The following is a 21,691-nucleotide window of genomic DNA, read 5'->3' as shown; positions in this document are numbered from 1 at the left end:
AATACATATGTAGTAAATGTTTGACTTTGTCAAAATACTTTATGATCAGTTTTACTGCACCAACCCGCAGGAGCAGTAAGATCATCTGTTGATGTAATCTTAACCTTAACAAGGGAAATAACTGAAATATTGTATACACTTTGAATTAATTCATGCATCCACAGTTGTTCTGATTTTACTGTTGGTAAACTTCATATATTTCCAACACCCCCCAAAACGGTTGAGCATTTGCAATGTTTCCTGCTCTTTATTTATTATAATTATCTTAACTTTGCACTTTGGGCGCCTTGAGGAACCCCCAGCTTCTGTTCATTTGGGCCCCCAGATCAATGTGAGCTTTAGTTTGGGCTCTTGTTTCCCTGCAGATGCCCAGCGAGGGGCCGCGTAACCTGCCCCGCGCACGAATGAAAGGGGCCGCAGCTGTCGCGGCGGACCTCAGATCAGTTCTTGGGTTTAGAAACCAGAGACAAGTGTTTACATCTTGTATTTGCGAGTGTGCACGTGGGCGAGTGTGGCAGTTGAAAGTATATGAATAAAGTTACATAAAGTACAATCTGTACTTTAAATCAAAGAAACTGTGAATGTATGCCCTCCTTTGTGTGTGTGTGTGTGTGTGTGTGTGTGTGTGTGTGTGTGTGTGTGTGTGTGTGCCAAGGTGTGCTTGCTTAATAAAAAGCAGTCACAGGGCTGCTGATGGCTCCATAAGGGAGCCTCTGAATGGTTCAGCCTAATTCGTAGCAGATGTGGGGGAAAGATTATCCACCCAGGTTGAGTGGCCCTTCACTGTGAAGGCGACAGGGGTGGGAAGCAGATGCGCAGCAGACAGAAGACACACGCACGCGCGCACACACACACATTCATGGTGGGTGAGCTTCAACCAGCCATTATACAGAACTGCAGTGTTGACAGGAGACACAACATTAATATCGTCACAGTAGTTTATTCATTTTGGGGATTTAAGTGTATTCTTCTGTTGTGTCGAGTGTAAAATGTTTCTTTTTACGACGGCTTTCAGGCAAAATACTTCAAACACTTTCAATAGGGAAATTACCGGTGGAAAATGGGTAGGGGGGGGGGGTTACTGGCAGATTTTTGTTGTAAACAGAAACGTGAGTGTGGGGATGTTTGTGTGTAGTAGTTATTACGTGTTTAAGTATAAGTAATTATAAAGCAGGGGGTCCAGCCAGCCCATAGTCCCACCACAGAGGAGTTGAAGCAGTGTGGCTCCTGCCCCAGTAGGAGAATACAGGGGTTGTCATGGAGAGAATATGAGAACGTATTGATTATGGGCATATTAGAAGAACCTGATTTAATCAGATTTTTATGTTATGACTGATTTCAGATTGTACATGTTCATAATTAATCCTATATAAACACTAATATTGACAACGGTGCCCCACATGGTTCTGTATTTAGACCAATACAGTTCACTCTTTATTCTTCAACGAAAACAAAATTAAACTGAAACAAACGGATATCATGTGAATGACACAACTAGCTTAATTTCTTAGTGATACAAAGTTGGAGATGGAAGTGTAGAAAAAATGGAATTCATATAAGAAACTGAAAGTATAGTAAGTAAAAGAATCCCCAAATAATAACAGCCATTTGGCTAAAGAAGTTGTGTTTTCCCCCTTAAGATCATAAAACTTAATGGGATCTGCAAACAACAGTGGCAGGCAAAAACTCTCTTTTAACAGGAAGAAACCCTGAGCAGGACCAGCTTTGTGTGAGGGGGACACTCCTGTGATGCTGGACTGTAGGAACTGATAATGTAATAACAGACAAAAAACAGACAAGGTAGTACCATTTAATACCCATACCAACTGGGAAAATGATGTTACTGGCTGGTTTTTGGTTAGTGGCAGATACTTAAAGGACTTATTGGCGGATATGTAAAAAGGACAGCGAGCTAGAGCAAGGATGGAGGACAGAAAGAGGAACAGAACAGCTTCAGAAGTTAGGCCAGCCGAGGCCGGCTCACTGCTCCATTCACCCCCAAAGTCACTGAGAGTCCAGGGGTGTCATTTACCCAGCGATCATCGAGTTTCAAGGTAGTTAAAAAACTTTTCTATGCCGTCCCATTCAAGTAGACGGCTGCTCAGCTTCTACATGCAAATGCATCGACGCTATGAGAGTAGTTAACAAAAGTGATTAGTTATAAATAGCTGATGCTGAACGACCTCATCCTCCAGATGAATGGGTTCTAACACATTTGAAGTCAATGTAAAGTCAAAACAAGAGTGCTTATTTGACCATTTAGATTGAGTGTTTGTATAGTCCTTCAGTAAGGCTACACAATTATGGGGAAGACTTGCCAGGTGTTCAGAAACCAATCGTTGACACACTAGGAGGCGAAGACACAAAGAGTCATGGCTAAAGAAGCTGGCTCTTCACAGCTAATGGAAAGATGGATGGACACAAATATGTAGTAAAAAAAGGTGCAACAGTGAGAAACATAACCTTAAGAGAATTGTGATATGAGGACCATTCTGGACTATGGAGGAGACTCAAAAAGGAGTGGACTGCAGCTGGAGTCAGATCGTCAAGAGCCACCATGTTTCCAGGACATGAGACTTCAACCGTCCCATGAGATGAGAGACGGTGACAAAGCCATGTTGCAAAGGACTGGACTGTTGCTTAATGGTCAACAGATAAATCACATGAGGTGCTAGCTTCTGCTGACTAGCTAGTCTGATTTGCCAGCAGGATTCGGTACCTGTCCACAGGCCTAAAAGGTGTCCTTGATTGCCCAGCAAACCCCTCTGACCTAAACCCAATAAAGAATCTACAGAAGCATTTGCTACACCGCTGATTTTGCAAGTTTTTGTGTGTATTTGTCATGGTAGGGAGACTTCAGGGAGTATGATTTGTACCTAATGAATTTGTATTTTATTATATAAAATAAGCATTTGATCACCTAACAACCAGCAAGAATTCTGTCTCTCACAGACCTGTTAGTTAATCTTTAAGAAGCCCTCCTGTCCTCCACTCATTACCTGCACCTGTGTGAACTCATTACCTGGATAAAAGACACCTGTCCACATGCTCAGAGAACAGCCTGTCCAACATGGACAAAGACAAAAGAGCTGTCTAAGGACACCAGGGATGAAATTGTAGACTTGTGCAAAGCTGGGATGGGCTACAGGACTATAGGCAAGCAGCTTGATGAGAAAGCAACTGTTGAGGTATTTACTAAAAATGGAAGAGACTTGAGCTGACTAGAAAACTACCTCAGACTGGGGCTCCATTGCTGATCTCACCTTATGGAGAATCATTGATCATGAGAATGGTGAGGATCAGACCAGGACTACAATAGTCAATGGAAGAAGAGACTTGGCACCTCAGCCTCAAATGTTCCCATTAGTAACGGCATGGATCCTGCAGTGTGAGCCAGGCCCATCTGCTCAAGTCAGCACATGTCCAGGCCTGTCTGAAGTTTGCCATTGACCCTCTGGATGATCCGGAGGAGGCATGGGAGAAGGTCAGATGAGACCAAAAGACAACGTTTTGGTATAAATTCCATTGGCTGTGTTTGGAGGAAGGAGGATGAGGACAATCCTAAGAAGAAAAGCCTACCGACTGTGAAACGTGGAGTGGAAACATGCTTCGGGGGTGCTTTTCTGCACAGGGGACAGGACGGCTGCACCGTATTAAGAAGAGAATGGACTGGGTCATGTGTCATGAGATTTTGGGCAACAACCTCCTTCTCTCAGTAAGATGGATCATGGCTAGGTCTTCCCAATATGTGCGAGTGTGTATCAAGTAATTATTTTCCCCACTGTATGAAGACACCAGACCCAACAATACAGAGCTGAAGGTTGTTCGCAGAGCAACCTGGGCTCCCATGACCCCTCAGTAGCTCCGTACCATGTCACCCAACCAGACGATCGATCAAGTGGTGGAGGATGACGTAAGAAGAGTTTTTAAACCTGTCGATGCAGGCGAAGCCCCTGGCCTGGATGATATTACATCCCGGTTGGAAATCCAGTTACAGTAAGCTTTCTCGTTTTCATGGTTATTTTTAATCTGACACTGTCGCTCTTTGTGCTTGCTAAATGTTTTCAGAAACCCATTAATGTGCCTGTTCTCAAAAAACACCCCTGTCCCGTATGAACGATATTAGACCTGCAGCATTGACCTCTGTAACAATGGGAGGCTTTGAGAAATGGGTTAAGAGGTATAGAATTATACGAAATCTCCCAATATTGACACATTAGTGCTGTTTATCAAGCATAGCAGTGCTTTTAATTCAACCATAATATCTAAGCTGGTGTCAAAACGAATAATTCTTGACCTCTAAGCTTACCCCCCTCCCCCCACCACCACACACACACACACACACACTAACAGGCACTAAGGGGACTTCAGATATGTGAGATGATTACTGTGGTGAAACCAAAAGAGAGCACCTCATGTGATTTATTTTATATTAGGAATCTGTGTTGAAAAATATATTCTCATAAAAGCAAATACAGCCAATATTTGGATAGTTTAGGTTTGGATTGTATGTTCTATGCTAATAGGTAAATGGACTCTGACCTCGCGAAAGCACTTTATATTACTGTCTGCACTGACACTCAAAACTGCTCTGTTTTTTTTTAATAAGTAATTTGAGGAAGAAATTTCCCACCCAGATGCCTCCTGTGACCCGGCATCTGGTTAGTCGTGTTAGGGTTTACCTGAATGCGCAGCGAAAACTTGGTTCAAACATGAGTCCCTCATCACATGTGTGATTATACTCAGAATGTAACAAAACAAGAGAGATGCGTGTTTAGATTGAGCCTGGTTGGGCTCATAAAGGCCTTCAATTGCTCTTGGCCCGTTTCAATGGTCTCGCATGTAAGAGGGCTCCTGGTAAAGCCGACTCTGGAGAGTAAGCAGATTTTTCTGCAACATGACCTCTTGTGTGTGTGTGTGTGTGTGGGTGTGTAGGTGTGTGGGTGGTTCAGGGGGCAGACACTGGTTGTTAAACTGAACCTGCTTCCTGCTGAATACAACTGAACCCCGACCCGGTGGAGGGGAAAGTTCACACTCTGCATCATGTCTTGAGTTCTTCCGTTCTTTCCTACATCTCCTGTTAAAATGATCTTTTAGCTCCCGGAGGATATTCAGAATGATAAAGAGAGGGCGGCATATATGGTTCTAAGTGATAAATAAATTAACTGAATATCACAGCAGCTCAGGAGATCCCATCAGTGGCCAGATGTTTACCTTAGCTAGCATAAATATCTAACAGTGGCAGCTTTTTCTGTAAGGGAATCTGCTCCCTCTGCTGTTTTCTTAGCTTAGCCAGGAGAAGGAAAACATAGATTGTGTTCCACGTGTTTCCCACTGTCTGGCTGCTCAGCATAAACACAGTGAACTTTCTTCACATCCATGTCCTCCAGCCCCCCTCGCCAGTTGCTCTGGCCCTCAACTTTTTCTTTTTTTTTCTCGCCAGTATGGCACCAGAAGAGTGTTTGGTTGTGTTGTGTATTTGATTAAGTTGAGGACTGCGTAGCATGTGAGCAGAAATGCGGGGGATGCTAATCCCCTCTCTGCTTTGTCCTCTACTGCCTGGCTTCGGTCTTTGCGAGACACTTCACAATGGAACTGTAGCTGCTTCATGTCGCTCCTGCTGAAAGGAGGATCTGTGGGATGTGAGAGTCTAGTTTCACCAACACAAAAGAAGGTTTGCTCACACATGCAGAACCAGAAAGAAAGCATGAATCAAGGACGTACCGCTCTTGTTTTCAGTCAATTTTCTGTCCTCATTTGCATTTAGAACCACCATTTAAAGCATGTGGTGAAGCTCTACACCATCCGTATTAAAGAATAGTCCATTAGAGTTGGCGTCAGTCACAGGGTTATGCAGTGTGGTTCAACTCCAGAGATGGGGCCCAGCCTTACTGACAGGACATGCTGCCCAAGAGGTGCAGGACTCGCTTAAGTTAGTGATGCACATCGGTGCCGCTTTTCGAGAAGAATGCGGCTTCTTTAAGGCAGAGTGTTCTTAGTGTCGCTACAGTGTTCCATCTCATTCTGTCCTCACCACCTTCTATTCCTGTTTATTACAATTAGACGATTACTATAGGTATCCTAACGCAGAGATTTGGAGTCTTTTTTTAAATTTTTTGGCATCATTTACATCCTAATATCCCAAAACATAACTTTCTACAAGCCCAAGAAGCTGGTTTGTGTGTTATTTTTGGGAAATACTGATAAAAACCACAAATGTTGCCATACTAAACATTCAAAGTCCAACGTTGCGGTCCCGGTGCGTCAGATGGACTTTGGTGGAATGGAGAAGCCCTGCTGGGCCGTGCTGCTGATACCAGGCTGCATCATCGAGCACCTGGCCCAGTTGGGTTCTGGTTTGAGGCTACAGATGCCACTAACAAGCACTCTCCACCACATCCGCTGAGACCACATTTCATTTAATTAGACTCTACCCTCGGCAATAAACGAGCCTCGATGCAAACCCAAAACACACAAAGGAAATGTATCATGACCAGAAGAGCCAGAGCAGCCCGCCATCTTATTTATGATGGGGTGTTAACAGGACGGCTGATCTCTGCTGCTTTTCTCCCCCTCTGTCCCACCAGCCACTTATTATTCTGAAGGGAAGCACTGAGCGCGGTTGTGCTACTCCAGCTCTAACTCTGCACGCCAAATCCACACCAGCCGCCAAGATCATCACAGACCACTGCCTCAGTCCTGTTCCGCAGCCTACGGTTACAGTATGTACACAAACCGCAGTTTATGCAGAAATGTGTTCGACCTGGCAGCGTCGGCTCGCTGCAGCGTGCACAATGCCCAAGGTTGGAGTCGTAGGGGGAGGCTGAGACCACAAAAGGTCCAGTGTTAGTGTGAGCCAGGCCCCAGCTGGTTCCCTTTACTGCACAGACTGGCTAATGTACAGTGATCACCCTGAGTCAACAATGCTGGATGGAAAAAAGAGCTTAATTGATGATAGGAAAGTTTATGGCCAAACGCTCCAGCAGACATTAATGGCCTTGTGTTTGGAGAAAAAGACAATCGGACACAGAAAACCATGTAGTATTTTTAATTAGCACCACAGAGTGCATTAATTAATACCAGGACTTTAGTTTCCACTGACATGACAACCCCCAACCCCAAACTCCTCTCACACACATGCAAGCTCAACTGGTCTTTAATTAGCCAACTACCTCCCTCCTTACGCACAGAGCGGCTCCACAAAGAACTCTTATACCCTCAAAGAGTCCAACATAATTTCTCCTCTGTTTCAGGCGCAGGTCCCTCGCACGGCTCAGAAAAACACAGGGACCTTTTTAAAGACGTGGAAAAGAAAAAGGAAAATGTCTCTCTTGGTCTTCGCAATACTCCCCAAAATCAAACAAGTGGCTTCTTGTAGGGAAAAACTGAAAGGCATAGATGGATCCAGCAGGATGTATCATTTACAAACTATTAGTTAATCAGATATTCTAGGTGGGTAGAGTGGTTTGGGGGGGTCCAAGGCCATGATCAGTCCTGCTGGGTTCTAATCCCTGATATAAAATGACTCCTCTCATGTGTTTGTTTTCTCTGCTGATGTTGGTTTTCCCATTCCTTGTGACTCCTGTACCCTCTCCTTTGGTAGAAGAGATTAGAGCCGCTGCTGCCTAGCAACTGATTAAAAATGGCAGCTAAAAAAATATCCCATCTGACCTACATAGTCCCGAAACTGCAATTATAACGAGACGATGAATGGTCGTGTGTTTTAAAAGAGACCTGCGTAACAACTGAGCCCTGTGGTATAAGTTTGCGGGGAGGGGGGGCTCTGAGATCTATCAGCCATTTCATCGATTTTTGACTAAATGTGATCGAAGCACCATCAATCATCCCAAGTTTTCCTGATGTTTTTATTGCACCATTGGTTGTAACGGTGATTGGCGTGACCTGACATACTGTATTGATACGGATCTGATCAACGTATCCAAAAGATGGGTGTGGAACCTATAGATGAACAAACCCACATTACAATCCTGGGCAGCCTCTGGAATTACTGTCAGTTCTTGCCTGTAAACGTTCAGGTTTCTGCATTTTGCAGATTTTATCCCCCCCTGTGTAAATGTTTACGTCCATATACTATTGTGATCCAGCTTGTATCTGTAGCTATATGTCATTACAGTGAGCGTCTGAGGTTCAGGTCGGCGGAGTGGGAAACAGTGTGAATGTCGGTGGTTTCTGACTGCTGCATTTTCATGGAAAGTATCTCTTTTGTGTGTGTGTGTGTGGAGGGGGGGAGGGGGGCAGGTTTGAATACACTCATTTACACATCAAAACCACCTAGGCACGGGATAGTGCTGAGAGAGGAGGGGAGCAGAAGGAGGGAGGGAAGGGTAATGAAGGGGGCTTTATTTCCTCTTTGCCCCTCAGGCCTAGGCAGGGATGGAAGTCTATGAGGAAGGCACTTTGACGGTATAATGATGGTCCTTAATCAGAGCCATGAGCAGATGGAGGGCTTTCTTCCACAGAAACATGGGGGCAGCAGCCAGGAGCACAGCAAGGTGTTCTTACGGCATGTTTTTCTTTCAGTGCTCCTCCAGCTTTAACAGACTTACCCTGTACTCTCTGTCAAAACAAGGACATATTCCTGAGGATCCTATAAGGAAGCGGGTTCAGGGAGTCTTGTTGTTCATTTGTCATTCACACCATTGAACCTCTGCAGCCGAAGCTGCGACCGCAGCCAAGCTAAACCTGCGAAAAAATTCAACCTGGGCAAAATTTGGGGGTTGGGGCGTGGCCTCTTCACGGCTTTTGTGTTGATTGGCTACTGCTGCTGTGGGGATGCTGGCCTCAGGAGTGTGTGTGTGCGCGTGTGTGTGAATGTGAGTGTGAACGTGTTCCCAGCAGCCACAAATCAGGCGCCAAAGGAACCACAACTTAAACAACCTTTTTTTGGGGGGGTGCGACAGCAGTGGGAGAACTTAACACACTGCACAGAGAGGCAAATAAACAAATAATTTAAAGAACCGAAAACACCATTTATTTTGCAACTTTTGCACTACAGGGCTACATAAAAAAATGTGGAACTTGCCTCCTTAATCAAGCAAAAGTTCAGAATAAAACAATTTCTAAGGAGCAGCTGAAGTATTAAACTGAAGTATTAAAAATAACAATTTTCTTACTTGAAAACATGAAAAAAGTGTATTATTTACTTTGCTTATAATCAGTAGTTTTGAGGCATAGACATCAACATGGGAAATTTAACATTTTTGATTATGTACCAATTCTGTCACTTTTAAATGTCCCCAAACATCTTAAATTGTGTTTGATGTGATGTCAAACTGATGCTTTGTTTGCTTTCTAATCTGTTGGTTTCGGTGTTTTCTTTAATTGAAGCCAGCTCTTTTGATTGGTGCGAAACTTTTCTTAGCTCTCCCTTTATTAAGAACCAAAAATAACTGACCTGAAAAATGGCAACAGCAGCAAAAATAAACCAAAAAACATTATTGGAAATGGAAAATCAATGCCAGCAAAGACTGTTTTCTGCCGACCTCTGTGTGATCCTAAACCTGCGTTCTTCATATTTAGCAAAACCTGGAACACAAATAAATACTGTGAAAGAGAAAAGTAGATTTAATGATTACTGGAGAACCTTAACCTCCCCGCAGCTGCTATCTAATCAGTGCAGGTGGGACGCGTTGGTTTGAGTCCCACAACTGCTGATGTGTAAACCCCTCAACCACCACGCCAGCTCAAATGTCCATGAACTTCAACATGTTACTCAAACCAGAGCCAACCAAGTCCCCGGTTGTGAGAGTGTTCCAGTCCAAACACACCCCTCTTTTCAATATTTAAAATGAAATAATAATAACATATATCAGCTTGACTCCATCTGGCCTGGAAATGTTCACTGAGCAACTGAATAATGACAATCAAAATACTCTTCTTCTTCAGTGAGGTCTACAGTTCAAGACCTTCAAACTCATAAATATCCTCCAGCATTCAAGCATCAGTGCTGAGGTTTTGGTTCATTTACTACAAACAGAAGCGAGTCTTTGGGAGGAAGCCGGAGGGCCTGGAGAGAACCCAGGCAGACGACACGCACGGCCTCGGGGGGGGGGCTTGAACCCAGGAACTTCTTGCTGTGAGGCAAATGTAGTGGAACATGCAGATGTCTGTTAGAGGAGCAACAGAGAACTCTGGGAAAGACCACCAGAAATGAATTAAACCATCATTTTAGATTTCAGAACATTAAAAAGGTCAAAAATTCCACAAAAAATAACACATCAAAGCGGAACGTGAATATAACATTTATTGAGATAGTTCTCACAAAAAGACACAAGGTAGAGCCGTTGCCAAAAGAGAGTTCTTGATATAAAAAAGGCACTTAAATTCCCTTTGCCTTTACCAAGGGTATTTCTTCGAGGGGGGCAAAAAAAATAAACGTTTAAATTAAATATATTTACAATAAATAAAACATCTACAATGAGTTATAGAGTAAACCGTACCAGGTTGAGGGAGCAGGAGAATTGTTCCAAAATAGCTCTCTTACCTAACATCTAATAAAAGAAATCATTTGTGTTGTTTTGGCTTTCAACAACTATGCAAGTCTGAAGCATCAAACACCGTGAGACTGGAAAAATCAAAATAGGAATGAAAATACTGACCTTTCCCCCTTATGAAATCAATACTGCTTATAGGAAGATTCTCATGTTTGCGTCATCCTGACAGAAACAGAACAACTAAACTTAATCCTTCTTTAAATGCAAGCTCTTTCAAAGGTTGCCATGTATGCCTGTGTGTGTGTGTGTGTGTGTGTTTCTCAGTCTTAGATCTGCGTGGGATTGTCTGAGTGTGGATCAGTCTTCGCCATGTGCAACACCACAGGAGGTTTGTAATGGCAGTATGTGCTGCAGGCTTTCCTGCTTCTAGTCCTGTCTGTCAGCTTCCTGCTGCACAGACCCTGCCAAGTCTGCAGGGTCTTGGAGCTCCACACCCACACCCCGCTGGTGATCCCCACCACCAGCGACATGAAGATCTTCAGCATGAACACAGCCACGGTGGGCACGGACGTCTGCAACGAGCAGTCGCTGCTGAGCCCGCCAAACACGCCACACTTCATCTGCACGCCTCGGAGCTTCCAGTAGTCCATATTTAGCCTCTCGTAGAAGTAGCAGACAATGACGCAGGTGGCAGGCACCGTGTAGAGGATGGAGTAGATGCCTATTTTCACCATCAGCTTCTCCAGCTTCTCGGTGTTCGTGCCCTCCGTCTTCATCACTTTTCGGATGTGGAAAAGAGCCACGAAGCCCGTGAGGATGAAGGAGGTCCCGATGATCAGGTAGCAGGATAGAGGGGTGAGAACGAAGCCCGTGAGCGCACCGGCGTCCATGCTGCCCACGTAGCAAAGTCCTGTCAGCTCATCTCCAGCCACCTTTCTCATGGTGAGGATGACGATGGTCTTCAGTGCCGGAATGCCCCAGGCGGCCATATGGAAATAGTTGCTGTGGGCTTCAATGGCCTCGTGGCCCCACTTCTTCCCAGCAGCCAAGAACCAGGTGAGAGTGAGGATGACCCACCAGATGGAAGAGGCCATGCCAAAGTAATACAGGATGAGGAAGACGATGGTGCAGCCCGTTGACTCCAACCCCTCCTGGATGATGTACAACTCACCGTTCTCGCGGTCGCAGGCAATGTTCTCCGCGCCGGCCACCGAGCGGATGATGAAAGCCACAGAGTAGACATTGTAGCACATTGAGAGGAAGATGATGGGCCGTTCGGGGTACTGGAAGCGGTGGGGCTCCAGGAAGAAGGTGAGGACGGTGAAGGCGGTGGAGATAAAGCACAGAATGGACCACACTGTCATCCAAATGAAGGCAAAGTCCTTGTCCTGCTTGGACCAGTAGACGTCCACGGCGGCAGAACAGCGCGGCGCGCACGACTGGCTCTTCTCCACAAACTGGAACTTGTCGGGGTTCTCACAGGAGCCCAGGGTACCCGGCGGATGGCTCCCACTGGTGCCGGGCTGCCTGGGCCGGGACGGCACCGGGAGCATGCCCTCACCCTTCTTTCCTTCTGTCCTGGTCTCATTCTCAGGTGCCTCCATGCACAGAGCGTTGGGGTCGTTTCTGGTGGGCAACCGTGAACAGTCGAGCGAGTCGGGCCAGGTGTAGCTGAACTTCTTCATGATGGGTGCGCACCTCTCTCTCGCCTGCTCACACATGGGTCTGCAGGCGGGGATGGATGTTGACACTTCGTCCGTGCACATGGGGGCGTAGAGAGAGCAGAGGAAGAAGCGGAGGTGCACGTCGCAGCCGTAAGCCACCAGAGGAGCAAATTCATTTAGCTTGATGTCAGCCTCCATCTGGTCATCGTGGTCCATGAAGTTGGGCATCCGGGTCAAGTTGTAGCCGATGCCCTTACACATTGGGATCACGATGGGCTCACACTTGGCCGGTCTGCCTCTCTCCAGGTCATAGGAGCCGATCTCCAAGCCCAATCCAGAAATCACGAGCAGACACCACAAAAAACTCATCACCTTCAGCGCGCAGCCTTCCATGTTTTTAAGACAGAGCCTTTTGGACCATACACAGCATAAAGTCTGGGGTCTGCGCCGAAGATATCCGCGCTATTTCCCCATGACGGGGGCAGCCCCGACTGCTGGTACCGTCAACGCTTTGTTGATTTAAAAAAATAAAATTAAAAATTAAAAAAAAAAACCTTCCACAGAAAGATCCCGATTATTCACTTCTGCTTCGGATCCGATTAATCCCAGGCTGCAGATGACGCTCCGTATAAAAAAAAAAAAAACGTGAACGTGGAAAACTTCGATAGACAAGAGTGGAAAAAGGAGCGAAACGCGGGAGCGAAAGCGGCGTGGAAAAAATCCCCCCAAAAAAACCTCCTCGTCGGTGACACCGAGCAGAGCAGTTGCTGTGTCACAGACCCTCCGTCTGTCCGCTCCGGCTCCCCGTCCTCGACTTTCTGACTCCAAAGCAAAGTTGGAGACGCTGATAGTGATTCCAGCTCGGGCAGAGCCAGGGAGGAGGAGGCGGAGCGCGGCGCGGCGCAGCGCCGGACGCTCCGTGACGCTTCACATTTCAGCCGCCCGGCACCACCACACAAGGAAAATGATCAGACAGATGGTGGAGGATGGTCAAATACCTCCGTGCGCAATTCCATTAACACTATTTAAACCTTACTCGCAGCCCAACCACTACAACCAGAAGATCGACTAATGAGAAATCCACTTAAATAAGCTGCTTCCACACCGCTGAGTCCCAATGATATACTTGGGGATATTATAAACTAAAGGTTAAATGAAATACTGCTCGGTTAAGGTGAATTCACCGACTGTGGGGATTTACAATTTTATGATAGTCACGTCAGCTGATGTTTTTTAACTGATATTACAGAGGCTCTGTTTTCTTGCACAGCCTTTTCATTTTCTCCATCTTTATTCTCCTAGTTTAATATGATTACTAAGAGTAATTGATATGTTAAAGCTGTGTTAGGTGTTGCAAAATGGTACTTAAAGTTCAACAGCTGGGTACAAAATTAAGGTATAATTAGGGGATATAACCTGACTAATATTGAGTCAGACTTGACCTATAATTGATCTTTAGCTTGATTTGATTATAATCAGCAAAATCCTGCCTCTGATGAAAGGAAATAGTCATAATAACAATTCTAAACAACTCTTAGTCCCTTTCAGAGCCCGTTCTTCCATTTTTGTTCCCTTTATTTCCAGAATCAACCTCAAGTCTACGGGAAACATAGAGAATAGAAGGAATGAGTGAAACCATAACCATATTTACTCACCATTTGACTATAACAAATAACAGCACAGTAAGGTAGCATAAAGAGACAGCCGGTCCAGACACGTCTCGATTTCCAGATGATAAATTCTCTCAGGATCAGGCGGCGTTTGTTGGTTTATCTGAGGCTGCTACAGGTCACAAAAGCACGGAAACTTTGGCGTCGGATGGGGGCGAGTGTGATATCTGGTATCCTTCTGTACATCCACATTAAAGGTTTTTGATTATTTGTGTGAGTGACATCAGAAGGTTTCAGAGTGTTATCAAGGTCCACATCTCCCTCCAGCCCAAACTTTACACACTGGCCTGCATTAGTGTCAAAGTCAAGTCATAAAAGCACCTAAAGTGTAACTTTAACCCTCCAAAACTGATGTATTCTTGAGGGATCTTTGACTTAATCTTGACATTTAGTGTACCGTAGTCATACTACACATACTGACATATAAACATGCAGGTCTGCCACTATCTGTGTGATCATGCCGGAGCTCCAGGAGCTGCAGCACGGGTCCCTTTGTTGCAACTGACATCCACCATTCTGGCTGACTGACTCTAAATCTGAGGGTAAATCTGAGGGTTACTAATGACACAGGAAGTCTCAACTTCCGCTCCCTCCGACCAGCAAGGCTGCCAGAAGATGTAGGCATCTTAAAAGTATGCATGTGGTCTTTAGGGATAGACAATCAGGTGGATTTAACCCCTTTTATGTTCATGTTTAGGTTTCGTTTGTCTGATGAGGGATGAGAAGACACTTTAAACCATCTAGGAGATCATAGGGAGGGTGAATACGCTAACCTTCAACCAGATTTGGCCATTGAGACGAGCTGTTTTAACGGTGGAAGGGGAAACATCCTCGTAAATACATGTCTTGGATTTTTTCCCTGTGTTTGGAGACTCCATGGTTGACAGCAGAAAAAGCAGACCTAAATAGTCAGTTAATAACCGGGAAACACGGCTCCACAGAGTTCTCTGTTAGTCTTGTTTAGTACCAAACGCTTTCACAAAAGTCCTTTTCACACATTGAAAGACAATCTTAACTGCTGTGCTGAGCACACTTCCCCTGTCGACAAGTTATAAAAGAATCCTTGTTTCCTAAATGTGGCAAATCACCGTAAGGGGGCAGAATCTGAAACCGTACATAATTGAGGCTACGGTCTTCACACATCAAACAAGCAATGAAGGAACCTTTTGATTCACATTGGTACAGGGTTCATGCTCGTCACGGCCGAGTGGGAGGCGTTGCCTCTCGGCTAAGGCGCCCCAGCATGAAGCTTGGTTTAGGTATTTTAGCTAACTGTACTGGCGTTGCTAATTCACAATGTAAAATGCTGCGAGCTTCAACTTTGTTTAAGTCTGGCACCATTTTATGTACAATAAGACATATTTGATCTGTATCAAAGAAAGGCTCAGAGGTCAACTTTTTTATGAACTCAAGTCAGTTCATTCATCTGTTTCCCTTTTAATGGTTTTACGCTGCTTCCAGGATGTGGAGTAATCGATGTGGGTTTTGTTTGAAATCTATCTTCATCCATTCCTTCTTTAATCCACAAGATAGGAGGTGGCGGGCTGCAGCTCAGAGCCACCTCGGGACTCTGATCCTGCACAGGGCTTCTGAAATATTGATCACAGAGCTGTGGAGCGCCGGTGCCAACTTTTACATTTTGTTCTGGGCGGACGGCTGAAAAAGACAGATCTGGAGCGTATCGAATCACAGTCATACTGGTTCGTTGTAGATCAGGTCCTGGAAAGGCCACCCCATTGCTGCGATCGGAGCTAGGTGAGCCTGACGCACGGTGACATGAGCTATGGATGAGTTTCTCTATGATATGATAGGGTGACTCTACTAGCATCTTCTCAACTACCGAAGTCAACATATGGCCCCGGTTTGTTGGTCATTGGAGGCAGTGATCGTCTGGTCCTCCACAGACCACCTGTTGAAGGGGCTCCTCCACAAGATCTACCAACATCCTCCAGTCCCAAGCCCACTCCAGGCACTGCAGCAAGACCGGAGGCACCAGATGGACGAAGGCAGAGCATCCTGGTGGTCTCTGCTTTCATCTCAGTGGAGTCCACCTAGGAACCATACGTGTGAGGCTGCGTCAGGAGCTAAATATAGGTGGAAATGTGATTTTACTAAACCTCTTAGAGGAATTTAATAATCACAGCAGAAAAAATAAAAACGGTAAAACATAAAAACAGGGTACATGAATGCAATAAAGTGCACATGCCATAAAAAGGTGCAAGTGAAAATGTCCAGGCAGGGCGATTAAGGCAATTTTTATTCCAGTTGTGAGTTTCCAGAGGCAGAGGTGTTGTAAAATCTGATGGCAGAGGTGGGGAATGACCTCCTGTCTGCTGAAGCAGCTATAGGGCTCAGATGTTGCGAAGCTAATGGCTAAACCCGGTTCTCTGGTATCCAATGACAACAGCAAGTTTGCATGCTGTTGACCCAGATGTGCATGTGGTGCCCAACATGTCATCTCAGTGCATGAACTGAAAATAAAAAAGTTATATTGGGGTTATTGCAGTGGTGGAGTGTTGCGAGTGATGATGGATGGGGACAGAGGGGTGTCAGTGTCCCAGGACAGGTCCTACCGTCACGGGGACGCAAGGTCTCAGCACGCAGAAGTCCACAATCAGTTGTGGTTTCCAGTAGTTTAGAACATTTTGAAATTGTCAAAGATGATTTCTTTCTTTCTTTTTTCAAACTTTGTAACATGTATGTTCAGGCGGGGTTGTGTGACTGGAGAAGAGGTTTCTGGAGCGCACGTTCTGCACAGGTGTCCTGGTAAATGTCTGCAGTGATTATATTTCACGATAAGCAGGATCGCAGCTACAGAGGCCGACTTTAGACCAGGCCGGGGTGGTCTGGACAGACTAAAAATGGATTGAGGCTGGCGTAGTGAGCAAGGTTAAAGGAACAAGTAGCATATCTGACTTGAAATAACATTTGCAGTTGCTGTTTATTGTTTTTTAAAGGACTATCAATTGATACTTTTAAACTTTTCCCAAAGAGACACTCAAAATTTGGTCTGCTTGTACTTGGCTTTAACAGTACCAGAATGTAAGTTTGTTATGGTGCAAACACTTCACAAAGACCAATGTTATCCCCTGACAGCCCTTCTTTTAGTGTATTTAAGCAAAAACACACAATAGTTCAATATTTACGCCATTGGTGCCACTTGATCTTACAGTTCCACTACGAGTAACATCAGTAAATCTCAGACCAAAAAAAGGGCCCATTATAAATTGTATCGATATTCCCACACCTTCTCTTTCCCATCTGCAATTGAATGAAATCTAATAAACGGACCGATGTACATGTGTGAAAAGTCACAGCACTTTAGGTTTGGACATGAAGCTGAGATGCCTCTTGTCAATTCAGTTGGTGCTTAAAACAACTATCATGTCATGATCTGAAATGTGTTGAAACATGAAATCTATTTCCTGTTTCACCAGTCATGTAAACTGTAGATATGCTGTATGTCTTTTTGCACCTATGGGCCTTAATCGCTAACACAATAAGCTGCTACGGGAAGGCAGAATGCTCTTGCTTAACTGGAAAAAATGGAGGTAATTATTCCTCACAGCTGTGAAGTCCTTGAGGCACATCTAAGAATAAAATATCTAAGGAGCCGACACCAGAGATCTGTGCCCCGGCAGTCTTTCAATAGCCTTTAAATCAATCACATGGCCAGGCTGCAAATAGCAGGTCAATAAGCTCAATTAACACCAAAATACTCTGAGTCTGTGGCCTTCTGCCATCCATCACCACCTCAGGGGACAGGCCTCTCAGAACTCGGGACATGAGAGGACACCGTTAGCCTGACCCACCACAGCAGCCCGCACAGCCATGGCCTCACACGCGAGTGCACCCCTATCAAGCTACAGCCACATACCCCAGTGGCTGCATTCACACCCCAGCGGAGACGAGAGGGGCTCCCTTAGAAGTTCAGATTCATAAGCTCGTGCATCATTTATATTATCTCATTGTCTTTGTGCCACTAGAGGGGTGGCGGAGGAGTATATGAGGAAAAACGCTTTTGGTATGTATGATTTATTTTTTCAAGCACCTATTGCCAGAAACTAAATTCAATATACATTCACAGACACCAAGAGTGCACACTCTTTAGTGGGATATCTATTTTAATATTGACATGGGTCCTCCCTCCATGTGTGCTAGAATGCTGCTCCACCTTAAGCCCGCAATCACACACAAACAGCTTGGTGCCTATTTATAAATCATATCCTGGCAACGGACATGGGAAAACAAGACCCCTACTCTACCCTTTCAGTGTATCCAATGTTGTGTGCCTCTCACAGTCATGTCCTTCATATGATGTTGAAGGAGACCGAGACATAGGATATCTGCTTCAAACGCCTTCAACATGGCCATGATAGAAAGGCTGCAGACGCCAAAACAACCTAATAATGAAAGTAGCAGCAGGGCCCAGTTGTTGAACTTCCAAATCTGCACTCCTACCACACATTCATGTCTGCGTAATTGACTGCAGTAGTGTGTTATTAACACCGGCAATCGGCTTCCATTAAACAGCGGAGTCGGATGGTTTTCAGCAGGCTGTCATTGTTTCTGTAAAGACCCAGTTTAAGGAAAGATGTGCTGAACAACTGTGAAGAATGTCTCCATGCAGACACGCAACGTGGATCCAAACACAATAACAAGACACCAGACCTTTAACCCAAATGTGCATGGCCATCATTGATAAGTGATAAGGTGTCTGGCTAATGATAGCTGGAGACCAGCTGTCTCGGGGTTTTGTGCAGCAATTATAGGTTTGGTTAAGGGAGGTAATGGGAACAGGAATGTAGCACTTGCTAGCATAATAGTGCCTGTTTTGGCTAAATAAGTAAAACCAACAGTGCAGGTTCAATTAATAATTTTAGGTCAGTAGTATCAACAGAGTATCAAATAACAATGAAAAAGCTCCTTTGTTCCAAATTCTGGCAGCATAAGAGGGGCGGCTCTTGGTCCACCTTTCCTGTCCTGACTCCAGACCACCATGCTGGTGTGCTGTTCAGCAGATCAGATAAAAATAACGAGTTTGCGACCTCTTTAAATGGCCTCGCGTGCAATGTGGTGATAGTTGGGGCTATGATAAACCTGTTTACATTTTTACCTGCTGCGCTCGTGATTCTTCTGCTCTGCTTCGCTGAATTTAATCAGCCAGTCAGCAACAATTTAATTCAACATGTTTATCATCAATGCAGTTTATCAACTTCTAATGATTTTAGATATTGTGTATCAAGAGTACATTGATTGGGCTCCAGAAAGGTCAAACTGCTGACCGGCAAATGGTATGCAGTGGGTCTTCAAGTCACATAGATGGCACCAGAGGAGTGGGAGAGAGACTTTTGAAGGACAACTGAGCTGGCCTGTTGCCCTTCATTCATAAAAACTTGGTTACCTTCTGTAACCATCAGTAATATTTCATGTCAGGTCAACACACCACCGTATTGGGTCAACTGTAAGGCAAATAAGGTCCTGGCAGGAGGCAACTCGTAAGAAAATTCTTTTATTGAAGAAAAATAAAGTCTTGAGTCACATTAAACAACACAACTGGTTGAACCTCAACCCTGAAGCCATGACCCAGCATGGCAGGGACCACCCACCTGACTGGCCTATTGATGAGCCAACGTTCAACCAAAAGAACCTTACAAAGGAGAGCGCCAACCAACAAATGTCCTCTGAAGGCCCTAGAAAAGTCAAGAGGCAGGCAGCCACATGCGTTTGTACATATATATTGTGTATGTCAGGCCTTTAGTCTACCCTGTTACAGGGTTGTTGCAGGCCTGTTGTGGTATTACCGGGCCTGCAGAGGAACAACAGACCTTTTGGCCATGCTGTGTACAGATGGATCATCCTGGAAGAGCTGCCCCGCTTGAGCAGCCTGTGTGGGCTGCAGCTGTCGCCTTATGCTGCCATTAGGCACAAAGGCTCTGGAAAAACGCTGCGCTAGTACGGAATCAGCTCGATGGGACGAGGAGGCAGAAATGGCCCGTGACCGTGACAGCCTCCAAAAACAACAGGGGGAAATGAGTCACCCTCATTAGTGCGTCGTAACTGGACAAGCTGATATCTGACAAGTGTGCTGAGTGATTCAATTACATAGCAATGACTATGTTTCCCCTTTTTCTGAGCAGTTTGTTCAAAATCAATATTGGCAGGTCCGTTCAGAAATTCCACTTTGTGCTTTCAGCTCAGTGATATCCAATAAATATGGGACTTGTTCGGGACACAAGCTGTGTCTCCACATTTCCGGCTGACAGTTGGTGAACAAGCTCCCAACACCACTCCTCATTATCTACTTTCCTTTTAGTAGAAGATGGCAACGTGATAGATGGTGATCTCATGATGTCATAGATTATAGACTAAACATTAAACTGGAACTTAAAACTATATCGCGCTCCCTTCAGACTGTGTACTCATTTGTGTCGATCTGCATGTCCTGGGTTTCACGACCTCTTTGTTGTGCAATAGCACGTTTGTAATTGATATGCCGCGTTAGCATATACTGAGTCATCCTGGTCTGAAGCCCGGTGGCTTGATAAGTTCAGGGAGTGTGGAGGACACTGTTGTTAGGCTCCATTCAAAGTATGAGAAGGCACAACTCTCCTCTTTGCCATGGGTCTGATGGGTTCGATGAGAAGCTATCAGCAATGATCCGGCTGAAGGGGGAGCGAGAACGGACAAAACGATGCCCGTTGAGCACAAATTCCTTCAGCCATTTGTTATGTTTTCCTGCACTTGACTTTTCAATTACATGCCAGAGAGGAGGGGAGCACGGGTGCTAAAGTGCATGCCAGAGAGAACACATGTCATACGGAGACGGAGTGAGAAGGGGCACATGGCAAGGACAGACAAATGACAAGAACTGCGGAAAAGAATTAAAAACTAAGGCAAAAGTGCAGACTTGTAGGAGTGAGAGCTCTTACCGGACAGGCAAAAGACCCTCCTTTTAAAGCAGCGTACCCCCTCACCAGCCCACCCAATGAGCCAAAGCAGTGGTAGGTCAAATCTATTTAAAACTTGTGGATGGAACTTGGGATAACCTTCCCCAGCAGCAATGTTCCACTTATCTACTGTATTGCATCCAAACCACTCTTGGCCCCTCTGGAAAAAGTCGGCCACATTATGGGCACGTGTAGCACGCAGCGGACATGCTAGAAATGTGCACAGAAGGATGCACTCAAAGATATACATGATGCAAATGCTAGCGCTTTTTATGTGTCGTTAAAAGTAGTGCCTACTGAATATTGAATTATGCTACAGGGTCTTAAAAAAAAGGCTCTCAAAAAGTTACAGACACCAAACATGTGTTACTGTCTCACTCATGCTGAGGGAAATTAGACATGCTTGCTACTCTATAAACCAGTGCAATGCTCTAACTGAGGGTATCCTTTTTTATTATTGCAAGTGAACAAGAGAGCGTGTTGCAGTTCAGACATGAAAAAAGGTCACTAATAAAAACAAACGCAAAGGGAAAAGAGTGAGATGGTCATCGTGGTTTGAATATCCAGGCCGGAGGGTCATGGAGAGACCCAATAACTCTCCAACTGGCTGTGATACCAGTGAGAACACAAATCTATTAATGGCCCCCATTCATTACTGTTGGTGTGTAGTTCAGAATATTTCATGGTACTGAGAAAACACCGAAAAAAGATAAATATTAAACTGGTCAATGCATTCCTCGTGGGGAATTCTTTGTATTTAAAAGTTTATTCCAAATTTCCCATTCCTCAGCATCATTAGGAACAGCCCAGAACTTTAAATGCTATTTTCAGAAATTCATAGAATGTGTAAAGAAAGTACCAGATTGCTGCTCCATAGTGGTAAAAATTAACTGAGCCTTTTTCTTTTCATGCTTATAGTTAATGAAACCATCTTATTTTACTTAAATTAAGTT

General features: G+C 44.9%; 1 protein-coding gene across 1 annotated transcript; it reads right to left on the bottom strand.

The window, feature by feature from the left end:
* Positions 1 to 10,246: 10,246 nt before the first annotated feature.
* On the bottom strand, positions 10,247 to 13,082 carry fzd9b (frizzled class receptor 9b). The gene has a single exon (XM_057050114.1). It carries the CDS (start codon positions 12,509 to 12,511, stop codon positions 10,781 to 10,783), a length of 1,731 nt encoding a protein of 576 aa, XP_056906094.1. The 5' UTR covers positions 12,512 to 13,082; the 3' UTR covers positions 10,247 to 10,780.
* Positions 13,083 to 21,691: the final 8,609 nt, after the last annotated feature.

The sequence above is a fragment of the Takifugu flavidus genome, chromosome 12, assembly GCF_003711565.1.
Source record: "Takifugu flavidus isolate HTHZ2018 chromosome 12, ASM371156v2, whole genome shotgun sequence".
Taxonomy (NCBI): Eukaryota; Metazoa; Chordata; class Actinopteri; order Tetraodontiformes; family Tetraodontidae; genus Takifugu; species Takifugu flavidus.
Note: the sequence above shows the minus strand (reverse complement) of the source record. Positions and strands in the feature narration are given on the sequence as shown.